The sequence below is a fragment of the Mustela lutreola genome, chromosome 5 (assembly GCF_030435805.1).
Source record: "Mustela lutreola isolate mMusLut2 chromosome 5, mMusLut2.pri, whole genome shotgun sequence".
NCBI classification, from domain to species: Eukaryota; Metazoa; Chordata; class Mammalia; order Carnivora; family Mustelidae; genus Mustela; species Mustela lutreola.
Genome location: NC_081294.1, coordinates 167,116,585 through 167,133,146, shown reverse-complemented (window position 1 = coordinate 167,133,146; position 16,562 = coordinate 167,116,585). Strand labels below are relative to the sequence as shown.

The window sequence follows — 16,562 nt, the reverse complement described above, 5'->3', positions numbered from 1 at the left end:
TTGGGTTCTTTCCAAATTTCCTCTTGTGATTGAGTTCTAGCTTCAGAGCATTGTGGTCTGAAAATTCAGTTGTTCTTTTTAAACACAGTTGCTCCACATTGATACAGAAAAACATCTGACATAAAAATGGAATCTGTCATAGCTGCAAATGACCCAGAAGTTATCAAAATGTAGTAACCACAAAGAGAGGAGCTTGTGTCCCCAAGCAGGCCTCCCATGTGCAGGTGTCAATGGGGGCTCTGGATGTCTGGACTTCACAGTCTCCCTCGAAAGGAAAGAAGAAGGAAATTTCTCTGAGGGCTCCACTGAAAGCACCCCCTGATGGAGAGCCCTCACACATTCCTGGTGTCCTGGTGATTCTTGGGCATGGCCATGAATTTCAGCTTCTTCATGATGGGGGATGGGGGTGCGGGAGTATCTCAGCACCTCTGGTTCCCACAGGTCCTCTAGGGACAGCCCAGCATCCATGGGTCCCACTGGTCATCCAGGGATAACATCTTGGTGAATTTGTGGTCCAGCAAATAAATGTTCAGGTGGCTCTCCTCACACCACACAGCCTCCATCCCATTGGCCAGGTCAACCCCCATTGCATGAACACAGACCAAGGTCAGTCAGTGAACCTGCACTGCTGATACCCCAAAAAAGCCCCCCATGTAGTAAATGTTGCCCTGATCCCTGGGGATGTGGGCCTGGCACTGAAGCTGGCACTCATAGCTGAAGTCCTTGCATGATCTTGGTAGAAACTGGGGTACAGGGTGCCAAAGAGGTGGGACAGGATCTCCACACCAATGTTGTCACAGAACTTCAGGTCTACATCTGCCCACCAAGTCATCCACCTCGCAGAGTAAGTGCTGCTCACAGAAGCAGCTGACCATTGACATGTGCTGCATGGACACATCCTGCCAGTGTGGGGCACTGCAGACCTCGAGGACCACCAGCCTCCAGCCCTCCCAGAGGGGCACATGAGCATGGCAACCAGCTGGTCAGTGAAGATGTAGTAGGTGACCCCGTGTCCACCATGAGGTCAACCACCCCCTAGCCCTCCCGGAGGGGCACACAGACCTCAGAGAAAGCTTGTCGGTGAAGATGTGTCCCACTATGAAGGGCTTCTCGGCCATTGTCAAGAACAGCTCCAGGAAGACCACATAGCTACAGGGACAGGGGACAAGGTGTGAGGAGGGTCACTTCCAGAGGCTGGCAGCAGGACCCCAGATCTGGGGGCCATGCACATGTGCACCTTATTCAAGGGGGCAATCCCTGGGCTGCTTTAAGCAACAGCCACTCTCCCATCCTGTCCTGAGTGAGCTTGCCCATGGGGCCTCCCTGCCTCCTGCTCCCATAGATGGGGCCATCAGCACCCCATCTTACAAAGAAGACCCTAAGGCTTAGAAATTTGGAAACCCATGGAACCCTACATTTAAGTAGATGGCAAGCACACACACACACACACACACACACACACAAGGAATGGTCAGGCCATAAGGGACAAAGCGAGGCCCAGCCAATGGGAAAACAAGCCAGACAAGACACAGGGGAGAGATGAGTGCTCCTGACAGAGGGCAGAGAGAATGTGAAGGCTTGGAGTCAGGCCCAAGGCACATGTGGGAAACCACACCACTAGGTGCCCATAGAAGGGAGGGCCCCAGTGGGAGAGGTGAGGCTGGAGACAAAGCACAGGAGGGGAACAGACCACAGAGAGGCCCAAAGGTTATGTTCCAAAAAGATCACTCTGGTTACCAGAGGAGAATGGGCTCTGTGAAGGAGAGGACAGAGAGACCCTAATCCTAACCCAACCATAACCCTAACCACCATCCTAACCACTAATACCAACCCCAATGAAATCCACACAAAGTCAGCAAAATACATTCCTATACCTTTCTTAAAATACGTGTAAGGAGGCTGATCAGAAAAATTGCAAAACCAAGAGCTCTTAAATATATTGTGCCCTGGGGCTCCTGGGTGGCTCAGTGGGTTAAAGCCTGTGCCTTCGGCTCAGGTCATGATTCCAGGATCCTGGGATTGAGCCACGCATTGGGCTCTCTGTTCAGCAGCAAGCCTGCCTCCCCTCTCCCCCGCCTGCCTCTCTGCCTACTTGTGATCTCTGTCTGTCAAATAAATAAATTTTATATATATATATATATATATATATATATATATATATATATATCCCTATAAGTAAGTTTCTCTTCACAAACATCTCAAAGATTGTTCAATAAAATGAAACCAAGCAATGTTATCCCCCACCATGAATTTTTAAGTAAAAACATGTGGTCATATTAATTAATGCAGAAAATATTCTAACCAAAATTTGATGTCTGTTGCTGATATAAACACTCATGAAAGAGGGAAAAGGGGGTAATTTTTTTTCAATAAATCTATATCAAACACCATGCTCAAATATGAAAATTGCCAGCTCTACTCTGAAATCAGGAACAAGGACAGGATGCTGGTTTTCACATTAGGACAGATACTGTATAATTCCACTTGGATGAGGTATCTGGAGACACAAAGTTGGATGTGGCTGCAGGGGCTGAGGGGAAAGAGCAATAGGTAGTTGCTGTTTCATGCATACAGTCTCCCTTGGGGAGAATGAAAAAGTTCTGGAGAATGATGTACAGTCACGGGAACTCAGCTTAGGCCAGAGAACTGTGTACTGGAAATGTCTGAAGTGGTCAATATGATGTTTAGTCACAGTGAAAAAAATGAAGAACTGGTGCATGTCACAACATGGATGGACACTGAAAACAGCCCTAGTGACAAAAGCCATATGGAAATACCACTCAGACTGGAGCCTTCTGTGCTCCTTAAATCCATCAGTGTTGGGGCACCTGGATGGCTCAGTGGGTTAAAGCCTCTGCCTTCGGCTTGGTTCATGGTCTCAGGGTCCTGAGACTGAGCCCCTCATCGGGCTCTCTGCTCAGCAGGGAGCCTGCTTCCTCCTCTCTCCCTGCCTCCCTCTCTGACTACTTGTAATCTCTGCCTATCAAATAAATAAATAAAATCTTTTTTTAAAAATCCATCAAGGTTGTGAAAACAGGGGAAAGTCTCAGGAGCAGTTCCAGAAAATGAAAACCAGATCATAATGGAGAAAGACATCTCAGACAGTGGGGCAGGTGGCAACAGCTGAAGTGGGTCTGTGGTCTGGCTTTAGATGTGGAAACCATCATTATTTCCTCACCTGGGGTTACGTGGTGGTTCTGCAAGACAGTGTCTCTGTCTGAGGTCAAACACACCAAAGTAGCCCATGTGAAGTGTCAAACGTGGTAAAGAAATGACATATGGGGAGTCTGAGTGTGGAGATAAAGCATATTTCTGTTGCTATAACAAGTGAACTGTACTTTGAAATCATCGCAGAAGAAACGAGTCTTCCAAACATCCATGTCGGCACCACATCACAGAAGCAGAGAGGACATCAGACTTCAGGATGGAGGCAGAGGCCTCCCGGATCCAGGTCACCCACCATGGACAGGCCACTCACCCTCGCAGGAGGCCACATGTTAGCAAGAGACTCATGGGAAGATGCCACTCCCAAACTCCCAGACTCTGGATCAACCCTGCAGGGGATGTGGATGTGGTAAAGACCCACTGGGCCAAGGCGGGGGAAGCATGAGCATGGAGGTGGGTGGCCGCTCCCTGACTGCAGAGTGAGGAGCCCAGGAACTGAATCTGTGGGCGCACAAACACAGTCATGGGACCAGTAACATCTGAGCCCAGAAAGGGGGTACACCACAGTCCTGCGCACAGCCCCACAGAAGGCCACATCACCACACACAAAGCCACAGAAGCCCCACCATCCACACAGCATGCCCTTCCTCCACAGGGCCCTGCAAGTGTGCATGCCCTCATCAGTCCCTACTCGGATGGCTTCTCCTCACCTTCTCCTCCCGCACCTGGTCCTGAGGAGGCTGGGCTCCTGTTGGCATGTAGGCAGCCCCTCATCCTCCACAGTGGGTTCTGTCATAATGAACACAGACCCAAATCCTCCACAGCAGGTTCTGTCAGTGTGGACACAGACCTACATCCTCCACAGCAGTTTCTGTCAGCATGGACTTGGCCCCATGTCCTCCACAGCAGGTCCTGTCAGTGTGGGCACAGTCCCACATCCTCCACAGCAGGTCCTGTCAGCATGGACTTGGATCCACATTCCTATTATTGTGGATGAGGACCCATATTCTCTACAGGAGTTCTCAACGAGGTCCAGGCTCCTGCAGCGTGAAGGCAGCCCCAATCCTCCCAAAGCATCCACAGCGTGTCCTAAGGAGGCGGGGCTCCTATATCATGGTGGTGAACCCACATCCAGTCAAAGACTCCTTAGCAATCGTGAGAGGGCCTAGATTCGCAGCGTGGAGGCGGCCCGCACGTTCTCCACAGTGGTTCCAGGTGAGGTTGGGGCTCCTGTAGTGCCCACAAGGCCCCAGGTCCTCCAGAAGCGTGCAAACCCAGGGTGGCTCCCCGTTACTCTAGGTACCCAAGGCCTCTTGAGTAAGCAAGCCCAGGGAGGGAAGGGGGTGGTCAGTTGCTCCGCCAGAACGCCCCCTGCGGGCGGCGCAGGCAGTGCAGGAGGCAGTGCAGCGGGCGGTGCACTTAGTTGCAAGGATGCACCTAGCCCCTTCCTCGTCCAGCTGAACCCAATAAACCTTGGAAATTTGTAACTGAAATAGAGTACAATATCCTGGCGTCTCCAGAAATACTCAAGGAAAAACTAAATGAAATGAATAAATGAAATCTAGACAAAACCTTTACAACTTCCAACAAAATTCACTCAAAATTGTACACAAATTTAAAATATACAACTTTCAAAATATCAGAAAGAAAACGTGAAAGGAAATTTACACGACCTTGGATTTGGTGATTCGTGTTAACACACAACACCAAATATCTGTCCAAGAAAGAAAAAAGTGATAGTGTGAAATTTATACAGTTAAAACTAATACTCTGTGAAAGACCTTGCTCAGAGAACCAAAACACAACCCACAAACTGTGAGAAATATTTGCCAAACACACATCTGATAAACGATCTGTATTCAAAGTACACACAAAAAACTCTCAGGACTCAACAGCAAGAGCACAAATGACCTAATTAACACTGGGTAAATATCTGCAAAGCCACCTGGACAAAGAAGATGTACAGATAAAAGATAAGCATGCAAATACACTCTCCCTCCTCTATCATTAGGAAGTACTCAATGTAAACAACAGTGCAATGTTGCAGCACACCGACGGTAAATGCTGCAGTCCAGAAGATGAGGATACTGGTTCCTGGCAGTGGGGAATGACAGGAATGCTCCTTCATGCTGGAGATACACATACGGCCACTTTGGAAAACAATTTGGCAGTTTTTATCAATGATAAATAAATGTCACTTGAGTATCCAATAATCACAATTCTAGTATTTAGACAAGTGCTTTGAGAAACTTTCCTCACAAAAACTAGCGTGCGATGGTACACAGGAGCTCTATCAGGAAGTCCTTCAATAGATGAATCCATAAGCAAATGGGTGCATCCAAGGGAAGGGTGCAAGGAAGGCCCCACCAGTCTACAAAAAGGGTGAACGTGGGGACTGCGGGGTTCCTGTACCCGGTCCACACATGTGTACTGAGTGCCCTCACAGATCAGGGCTGTGCTGGCACCTGGAGCTGCCCTGGCAGAATGGGGCCAGCAGAACTCTTCCTAGGTGGGAGAATGAAAAGAAGAATCCATGACCTCTGATGGCATTCACAACCCTTGACAGGGGTTGGGTTGAATTTGAACCACTCACTGACCAGGGAGATGTTTCACTCTTCTATTAGAGCCCAGGACTGACAGACAGAGAACCAAGGATTCATCTCAATCCTGGACTCATGTGTGACACTGGGCAAGTCCTGTCCACCCTGGAAGCCCAGGGAGATGGAGGAGGGGAAGAGGGCCAGTTATGTCTAAACTTAATCCTGACCCTGACCCCAAATGCCAACCCCAGACCCTGACTCTAAGCCCAAACCCAAATCAGCATCTTATTTCCTAAGCATATAACAGACCCATCTGTTCTGCACTACCCTATGCCATAGGTTGAACATGTAGCACTTGATATTAATGTGTAATTGTGACAAGCTATCCGATTTTCTCTGCCTGTGGGAGATACCTAGTTCTTGGGTGTGGACCATTATGCCTCCTTCTTTCACACTTCAATCCAAACCTGTCACCTGTATGTTCAACAGTTCTCAGGACAATAATCTTCTAGATGTTTGGGGAATCTTGTTTATTTTCTGGTGTTCTTTCTTTATCTAAACTAGGTAAATTATTGCAAATTTGAACACATTTCTGAGTTTACATGCAAATATTAATAATTCTGTTTATTTTGAAAACTAAATATGACATATCTCTTCTTTTGGATTTACAAGAAAGTTTGTTTGAGTGCCAGTTACATTGCTGTGCAAATAAACAACTTCCTACATTATCACCATGTCTAATAATTAATATGTAGGTATAAACTTCTTAGTTGTCCACAGTTCATTCAGTTCACAGTTCAAGGAGACTGGGATTCACCTTCTCTTTTTAGACCAATCTTTTTAGACCAATCTTTTATACCAATCTTTCCCAAGGAACTAAGTTGTACCTCTGTCTCTCAAAACTTTTATATTTCCTTTATACTGACTCTCAGACATATTTATGACATACCAAAGTACAGATCACAATTTAATAAACACACATATTTCATCTCCTTGCTCAGGGTTAGCATTACCTTACACCAAAAAGTAACCATTATCCTTGGGGGAAGGGGGTATTGATTTCTGTAATTGTATGATAAGTAGTGTTTCTTATATTAAAAACTTTCTACATTACTTATGTGTTGTTGCTTTTTAAAAATTTTAAAAGTTATAAACATGGCTTCATAATGTGAACCTTATGGTTAATGTCTATAATGTTTCATAAATTCACAATAAATTATTTCTTTGGATTGGTAACTCAGTTCAATGGGGTCCATAAATATAACTCATGTCACTGATAAGCCTACTCCTCTGCATTCATACAAATGAGTACTGTGATGTAGCAGAATGCTAAGGAGTGTTCCTATGATCAATTAACTTTCTTCAAGAAGAGGAAATTCTGATTCTTGCTTGCATGAAATTTCTGGTATAAATTCTATTTTCATTTTTAACTAGAAATAAAGAACAGATGGTTGGGTAAGATGATGAAAAAAAGTTGCTAAATTTCTCCAGTTGCTGCTTTTTCTTACTTGTATAAAATGCATAAATAGTAAGAAAGGTGTTGGTCCAGTAAAAGAAAACAAAGCAGCTCACCAGTATGAGAATAACATAGGTAGCTTTGTTTTCAGGAGAGGGTGATGAAGACTGGATGGTATTGCGAACATTCTGAGCTGTTTTGTGGTGTCTGTAAAGGATATTCACCATGTAGATACTATTACATGTCATCAGAGAGAGAAAAAAAGAATCTCTAATGAATATTGTACTTAGAAATACTGGTGCTATATGGAGACCATATGCATTGTATTTGCAATAAGGACTATAATACCCAAGTCCATCAACAGTAGCATTCGTGTTGGCCTCAGTTTGTAAAATGACCACAGAATAGATGGCCATGTTGATCATCCAGAAGAAAAGTAAGGAAGGTTGAATGAATATAAAGATTCTGTGCTTGAGCCAGGCCCATTTATGATTACTTGGAGTGATAGTCACTGCCTGAAACATACTCTGAAGAGCGGTGGTGCACAGAGAAATACTCCGGGTAACTCTCTGAATATAAAGCACTATTTTGCATCCAGCATTGCCCATCTCCAGCCTAATTCCAAAGGATGACATTATAATTGGAATCCCTCTGAATATGAGTGTCAGGGCATTAGCCAAAGTTAAATGGGCCAGAATCATATCTAAAGGCTTCTTCTTATGAGGAAGAATTAAGAAGATGTACATATATAATGTAAATAACAAAGAATTCCCCATGAAACCAATACAAGTTTGAAAGATAAAGAAGATCCCAAAAATTATGTCACTGGAAATCATCTCTCAGTCTTGCTTAGATCTTCGAACCAAGTTCAGTACATCCTATAGACAAATAATTTGATTATGAATGTAAATATTAAAGGTGATTGAGACTGAAGAGTAAGTTATCAAGTTTCAGGGAGTTTTCCTGCAGAATCAGCAAATATACAGCTATACTAGACCAATGGATCATCGAGATTCTTAAAGAACAGAACTGTTAAGGAAGAGAATGCAGTGTCTATGAAGAATATCACATGTTCTGTGAAAAATTAATAAAAGTAAACTTTGTTTAAAATGAAGCCAGGGGTTCCATACAAATTTTAGGATTGTTTGTTCCAGCTATAAGAAAAAGACCAATGGTATTTTGATAGAAATGGCACTGAAATTGTAGATTTCTCTGAGAACCATAGACATTTTAACAATGTTTATTCTTCCAATTCATGAACATGGATTATTTTTCCATCTCCTTGTACCTTTCTCAATTTCTTTGATAAGTGGATTCTATGTGGATTCTAGACTATAGGTCCTTTACCCCTTTGTTTAGGTTTATTCCTAGATATCTTATGGGTTTTGGTACCATTGTAAATGGATTTGATTCCTTAATCTCTATTTCTTCAGTTACATTATTAGTGTGTAGAAATGCAACTGATTTCTGTGGAACCAGAAAATAACCCCAAATCGCTAGGCGCGTGTTGAAAAATAAAAAATAAAACTGAGAACATCACATTGCCTGGCTTCAAGGTATATTACAAAGCTGTGATCATCAAGACAGCATTGTATTGACAGAAAAAAAGGACACATAGATCAATGGAACAGAATAGAGAACCCAGATCTGACCCTCAACTTTATGGTCAGCTCATCTTTGACAAAGCAGGAAAAAATATTCAATGGAAAAAAGACATATTCTTCAATAAGTGGTGCTGGGAAAACTGGACAGTCACATGCAAAAGAATAAAACTTGGCCATTTTCTTACAACATACACAAAGATAAACTCTAAATGGATGAAAGACCTCAGTGCAAGAGAGGAATCCATCAAAACCCTAGAGGAGAACATAGGCAGTAACCTCTTCAACATCAGCCTCAGCAACTTCTTTCAAGACACATCCCTAGAGGCAAAGGAAACAAAAGCAAAAAGAACTTCTGGGTGTGGTGCATAAACAATGAATTCTGGAACACTGAAAAGAAATAAGTTTTTTTAAAAAAAGAAAGAGTAAAAAGAAGAACTTCTGAGACATCATCATGATAAAGAGCTTCTGCACAGCAAAAGCAGCAAAAGAAACAGTCAACAAAACAAAAAGGCAACCCATAGAATGGCAGAAGATATTCACAAATGACATTACAGACAAAGGGCTGATATCCAAGATCTATAAAAAACTTCTCAAACTCAACACCCAAAAAAACAAATAATCTAGTCAAAAAATGAACAGAAGACATGAACAGACACTTCTCCAAAGAAGTCATACAAATGGCTAACAGATATATGAAAAAGTATTCTTCATCATTAGCCATCAGGGAAATTCAAATCAAAACCACACTGAGATATCACCTTACACCTGTGAGAATGGCAAAAATTAGCAGAACAGGGAACAATAAGTGTTGGAGAGGATGTGGAGAAAGGGGAACCCTCTTACACTGTTGGTGGGAATGCAAGTTGGTGCAGCCACTTTGGAAAACAGCATGGAGGTTCCTCAAAAATTTAAAAATACAGCTACTCTATGACCAGGCAATTGCACTACTGGGTATTTATCCCAAAGATACAAATGTAGTGAAAAGAAGGGACATATGCACCTCAGTGTTCATAGCAGCAATATCCACAATAGCCAAAAGGTGGAAAGAGGCAAGATTCCTTTCAACAGACGAATGGATAAAGAAGGTGTGGCCTTTATACACAATGGAATATTACTCATCATCAGAAGGACGAATACCCCACTTTTGCATCAGCATGCATGGGACTTGAGGAGATAATGCTGAGTGAAGAAAGTCAAGCATAGAATGTCAATTATCATATGGTTTCACTTACTTGTGTAACATAAGGAATAGTATGAAGGACATTAGCAAAGGAAAAGGAAAATGAAAGGTGGGAAATTGGAGGAGAAGATGAACCATGAGAGTCTGTGGACTCTGAAAAAAAATTGAGGGTTTTAGAGGGGAGGGGTGTTGGCCCGATGATGGGTATTAAGGAGGGGATGTATTACATAGAGCAATGGGTGTTATATGCAAACAATGAATCATGGAACACTACATCTAAAACTAATATGTACTCTATGAGGACTAACATAACATCATCATCATCATCATCATCATAATGAAGAAGAAGAAAAAAGTATGTGAATTTGGCAAATTTTCAGGATACAAGATAAACACACAAAATTCAGCTGTATTTCTGTACACTAGCACTGAACAATCTAAGTATTTTTAGGACAGCAAAATTTAAAACAGCATTTGAAAGATCATAATACTTAGGAATAAATTTAACCAAGGAGGTATAATATTTATACACTAAAAACTAAGAAACATAACAGTAAGAAGTTAAAGAAAATACAAATGAATATAAACACATCCTATGTCCATGGATTAGAAGACTTAATATTTTTAATGTGTTATGTTAGTCAACATAAAATACATCATTAGTTTTTGATGTTGTGTTCCAAGATTCATTGTTTACATATAACACCCAGTGCTCCATGCAATATATGCCCTCCTTAGTACCCATCACCCAGCTAACCATCCCCCCACACCCCTCCCATCTAAAAGCCTCAATTTGTGGCAGACTTAATCTTGTTACAATGGCAATACTCCTTGTTACAATGGCATAATCACCAGGTTCGATTTAGCCCCAACCAAGATCTCAATGGTCATTCTTGCAGAAATGGAAAAACTGAGCCTAAAACTTTTATGGAATTTTGAAGACCCTCAAACTGCTAAACCAATTTTTAAAAGAACAAGGCTGAAGATTCACATTTCCTGAATTCAAAACTTTCAACAAAGCTAAAATCAAAGCAGTGTGTACTGGCATAAAGATAGACATATAGATGAATGTAATGGAGTGGAATACAGAGTCCAGAAACAAACTCTGTATCAACAGTCAACTGATTTTTGGCAAGGGTCCCAAGACAATCAATTGGGGGGAGACAGTGTCCAGTGTTGGACAACTTAATATCTGCATGCAAATTAGTGATGTGGACCCTTATTTTACATCATACACAAAAATTAACCCAAAATAGATCAAATAACTAAAGAACCATAGGGCAAATCTTCATGTTCTTGAAATCAGCAATGTTATCTTAAATAGGACAACAAAAGCATAAAGTAGCAAAAGGAAAAATAATTAAATTAGAATTCACAAAATCAAAAATTTTGGTACATCATAAGACACTATCAGGCAAATAAAGAGATTTCCCAAAGATTGAGAAAAAGTTATTAGCAAATAATGTCTCTGATAAGGGTCTGCTATATGCAATACATTAAAAAAGGGAAAAAAACTGTTAAACCCAACCACAAAAAAGGCAAGCAACTCAACCAAAATGTGGTCAAAAATCTTGAACAGAAACTTCCCCAAAGATATTCTAATGGCCAAGAAAAACATGAAAATGTGTTCAATACCACTATTCATTAGGGAAAGGCAAAGAAATCAAAACCACAATTAGATACTACTCCACACTCACTACAAGTATCATAATCAGAAAGAAAGAAAATAACGACAAGTATGTAAGAAGTTGGATCTCTCACACATTGCTGGTGGAAATGTAAAGTAGTCAGCCCTCATGGAAAATATTTAGTGGCTCCTCCATATGTTAAACATATTATTATTAATAATAATTATATATTATATATTAATCATATAATAGCAATTATATATTAATTATATATAATTATATAATAGCAATTATATATCAATTAAATAATAGCAATTTACTCTTAGGCATATACTTGAGGGGAAATAAGTGTTCAAGCAAAAATGTGGACACAAACATTCATAACATTCATAGCATATCCAGTTTCAATAGCTCCAAGATGGAAACAACCTACTTGCCCAAAAACAGAAGAATGGATAAGCAAAATTTAGTACATTCATATGCTAGACTATTATTCAGCTATAAAAAGGAACGAAGTGCTGATACACACTGCGAGCTTTGCAAACATTATGCTGAGCAAAAGAGGCCAGACATAAGGCGTCCGTATTGTATGATTCTATTTATACTAAGTATAAATTTATATAATATAAATATCCAGAATAGGTAAATCCACAGTGATGAAGAGGAGAGTAGCAGTTTCCAGAGCCATGGCAGAGATGGAATGAGAAATAACTGCCCACATGACATGAGGTTTTCATCTGGAATAATGAAAATGTTCCAAAACTAGATAGTGGTGATGGTCACCTGATATTATGAATGTACGTAATGCCACTAAATTATAGACCTTAAAATGGTCAAGAGTTCATTTTATGTTATGTGTATTTTATCGCAGTAAAAACATGAAGAAAAAAATAGAACGTAGCTCAAATTATCATTCTTGAGAATGTTTCAACACTTCTAGTGGAAATCACAGAGAACAGAACTATATATTTAGTGTGACAAAAAAAAAATAACTCCTAGAAACTAATTACCAATGTAAATGTTACTTAGGAGTAAAGGTAGACTGAAGATATTTTCAGACACATATGCACACATGCAAACACACCACACTACACAGATACACACGCATGCACACACACAGTCACTACAAAAGGAAATTCTAAATAATGTTTTTCAGGTAGAAGAAATGTTTCCCCTAAAGAACCAGTGTCCTAAGTTGGAGTCTAAGAAGTGGCCCCTACAGCACAGTCACCAAAACCCTTCCACAAGTAAACTGTAAACCCAGGGAATATCATGGTGAACTCTATTCAATGGTCAATATAGGAGTAATTCCACACTTACATTGTGGGCATTCCACAACTCATTTTATTACACTAGTATAATTTTTAAATAAAACCAAGAAATGAAAATATGTAACATAACAAAACCATTTATGAAGATGTAATCCTGAGCAAAATCAATTAATTAATCCAACAATATACAAAATGATAGTTTCTATGAATGAGTTAGGTTTCCCCAAGAAAACAAATTTGCCCTATTCCTAGGAAAAATTAGTTAATAAAATTAACTATATTCAAAGTTAAAGTACGATCTTCTCAACACTTGCATCAAAATTCCTTGATGAGTACTGGGTGTTATATGCAACTAATGAATCATGAAAGACTATATCAGAAATTATTGGTGTGGGGTGCCTGGGTGGCTTAGCAGATTAAGCCTCTGCCTTAAGGTCAGGTCATGATATCAGGGTCCTGGGATTGAGCCCCGCATTGGGCTCTTTGCTCACCTCGGAGCCTACTTCTCCCTCCCTCTGCCTGCCCCTCTGCCTACTTGTGATCTCTCTCTCTCTCTCTCTCTCTCTCTCTGTCAAATCAAAAATAAATCAAATCTCCTAAAAAAATTAATGGTGTAAAATATGTTGGCTAAGAACTTAATAATAAAAAAAAAAAGAGCTAACCTATGACCCAGAAATTGCACTACTGGGTCTTTGCTGCAAAGATACAGATGTAGTGAAAAGAAGGGTCACATGCACCCCAATATTCATAGCAGCAGTGTCCACAATAGCTAAACTGTGGGAAGAGCCAAGATTCTCTTCAGCAGATGAATGGATAAAGAAGATGTGGTCCATATATACAATGGAATATTACTCAACCATCAGAAGTGATGAATACCCCACTTTTACATCAACATGGATGGGACTGGAGGAAATTATGGGGAGCTAAAGAATCAAGTAGAGAAAGTCAATCATCATACAGTTTCACTTACTTGTGGTGATGAATAGCCCAGAGAAGATCAAGAGAAGGAAAGGGAAAAATGAAGAGGGAGAATCAGAAGGGGAGATGCACCATGAGAGACTATGGGCTCCTGGAAACAATCTGAGGAGTTTGGAGGTAGGGGTTGGGGGAATGGGTGAGCATGGTGATGGGTATTAAAGAGGGCACATATTGCATGGAGCACTGGGTCTTATAGATAAACAATGAATCATGGAACACTGCATCAAAAACTAACGATGTACTGTATGGTAACTAAGATAACATAATAAAAAAAATAAAAGGATACTTTAACAGAGAAAATATAAACAAACTAACAAACAAAATCCCTAATAAAACTCAAAATAGTTTTAAAATTAAAATAAATGATAGAAAACTAAGAATAAAATGGCACATTCTTAACCCAGGAAATTAATTATAATCTGGGCCTAATTATGCCCTAATCACCCTGCAAAATGACAAAATACTGCAGACTCTCTGTGAGTGGGAAAATACGTTAACTCTTTTCATTATTTTTGTACCAGAGGAGCTGATCTACAACCTAAGGCAAAAAAAAAAAAAAAAATGACTAGTTCATATTTTGGAAAGGAAAAAATACCCACAATTTTCTCATTAAATGATATTATTTTCTATTTATAAACTCCCTAAGACTCTAGAGTTTAAAATGTAAAAAGAAGAGAGTTTTACAAGGTAAACGGGTAAAAATATCACAATATAATAATCATTTGCAATTCTATATCAGAAACAAACTCTATTTCTATAAAACAAACTTTAAGGTTGAGAAACTACATAAACAGTATAAAAATATCAAGTAACTATAAATAAAAACAAGAGACATGTGAAAGCAGTAAGAGAAAATGCATGTAACTTTTCATGTTCAAAGACTCAAAGACATAATATGTAAATGATGTCCACATTTCCAAAATGATATATAAATAGTATAGAATCCAGATATGATTCTCAAAATGAGTTTACCAACTGTTCAATGTATGTGATATGCACAAGGTCAAAAATAGTCAAAGCAACTTTAAAAGAAGAAAAGTATTTACATAATTATTCCATGAATAATCAAGGTAAATGAGTATGAAGCTACATCATTAAGATATGATGGGTTTGGTGCTAGGAGCCATCTAGTAAACAAATTAGAGTTCCCAGCAGTCAATCAACACATTTTTCTAGTCCTCATACATGATGCAGTAAAGAAGAGAAGTGGGAAAAGAAGGGGCTTTTACAACAATCGTGTTAGCTCTTTTCTAAGTATGACCTGAGATATTTCTGATATAATGTCCTATAAAATATCATTTTCTTATGCATTGACAACTTAGCTGTAAAAACAAATCCATTAAATATTTTAGAATTTATACAGAGAATATCTTCAAGAGATTAGACCAGATACGTTTTTCTTAAATTTTTAAAAAGCATAAATATAAATAAAAATATTAAAAGATTTTACCACTTTAAAATGAAGAATATAAAGTGAGTGTGCTAACAAGCCCCAGGGAGGAGGAGCTACTTGCCACAAACATAACAGCAAATTACAGCTAGTAGAATGTCTTTGAAGATGCACACTGTATTCAAGCTAAAAGGTAGAGTATTAAGTATAAAAGAAACAAAGGAAAAGGGGAGGAAATGCAAAAGAACAACAAATATACCTCTAAAAATAGGGTATGGTAGTGAAGATCTTGGCAACAGCAGAAATACTGTAATTATTAGCAGAAAGGGAAAGAGTGATGGGGTTATAGAAGTAGATAAATGGAAGAAAGAGAAAAATTACATATAAGTACTAACTTGTGGGGGGGCATGATTATATGCATACTTAAAAGAAATAAAAGACTGAAAAGTATTAAAGCAAAGCCCTAAAAACAAGTGCATATGGGCTGCCTGGCTGACACAGTTGGTTAAGCATCCAACTCTTGGTTTTGGCTGAGGTCATCATCTCATGGGTAGAGAGAGTTAGCCCTACCTGGCTCCATGCTCAATATGGAGTCTGCTCAAGACTCTGTTTCCATCCCCACTGTCCCTGCCTCACCCCATGTTCTGTCTGTCTCTCTCTCTCAAATAAATACAGAAAACTTTAAAAACAAAACAACAACCACCAAAACAAGTGCATAAAGCTGAAAAGAAAGTGTAACCAATGAAAGAAAGCAATAGCCACTATTTACATTGACATGCATAGAGCTGGAGGGGATTATGCTGAGTGAACTAAGTCAAGCAGAGAGAGAAAATTATCATATTGCTTCAATTATGTGTGAACATAAGGAATAGAGCAGAGGACCTCAGGGGAAGGGAGGGAATATTGGATGGGAAAAAATCAGAGAGGGAGACAAACCGTGAATGACTGTGAACACTGGGAAACAAACTGAGGGACACAGAAGGGAGAGAGTGGGGTGATGTGGAGACCAGGTGATGGGTATTAAGGAGGGCACATCTTGGGATGAGCACTTGGTGTTATATGGAACTAATGAATCATTGAACACTACAGCAAAATCTTATCATGTACTCTACACTGGTTAACTGAACATAATAAAAAAAATACATTAAAAAAAGAAAGAAAGAAAGCAAAGAACAGAAATAGAATGAGTAATAAGTCAGACAAGCTCCAAAGTGTGAAGGAACAGGAAGGGATGACAAGAAAGAAGGCAAAGAATAGGTGATGTAATTAATACATGGTATATTTCAACCTGTCATCAAGTTTATATAAGGCAATAAACTCATAAAGTTATCTCAATTAAACATAGACAGT

At 39.9% G+C, this 16,562-nt stretch overlaps 1 protein-coding gene and 1 pseudogene across 1 annotated transcript; both read right to left on the bottom strand.

Annotated features, from left to right (window-relative positions):
* Positions 1 to 446: 446 nt before the first annotated feature.
* On the bottom strand, positions 447 to 3,923 carry LOC131831288 (histo-blood group ABO system transferase-like; annotated as a pseudogene).
* Positions 3,924 to 7,067: 3,144 nt separating this feature from the next.
* Positions 7,068 to 7,997, bottom strand: LOC131831287 (vomeronasal type-1 receptor 1-like). Its single transcript, XM_059173431.1, has one exon. It carries the CDS (start codon positions 7,995 to 7,997, stop codon positions 7,068 to 7,070), a length of 930 nt encoding a protein of 309 aa, XP_059029414.1.
* Between the last annotated feature and the right edge of the window lie 8,565 nt (positions 7,998 to 16,562).

Coding starts and splice junctions, on each gene's coding strand:
- LOC131831287 (XM_059173431.1), bottom strand. CDS start 7,997: ATGATTTCCAGTGACATAATTTTTGGGATCTTCTTTATCTTTCAAACT.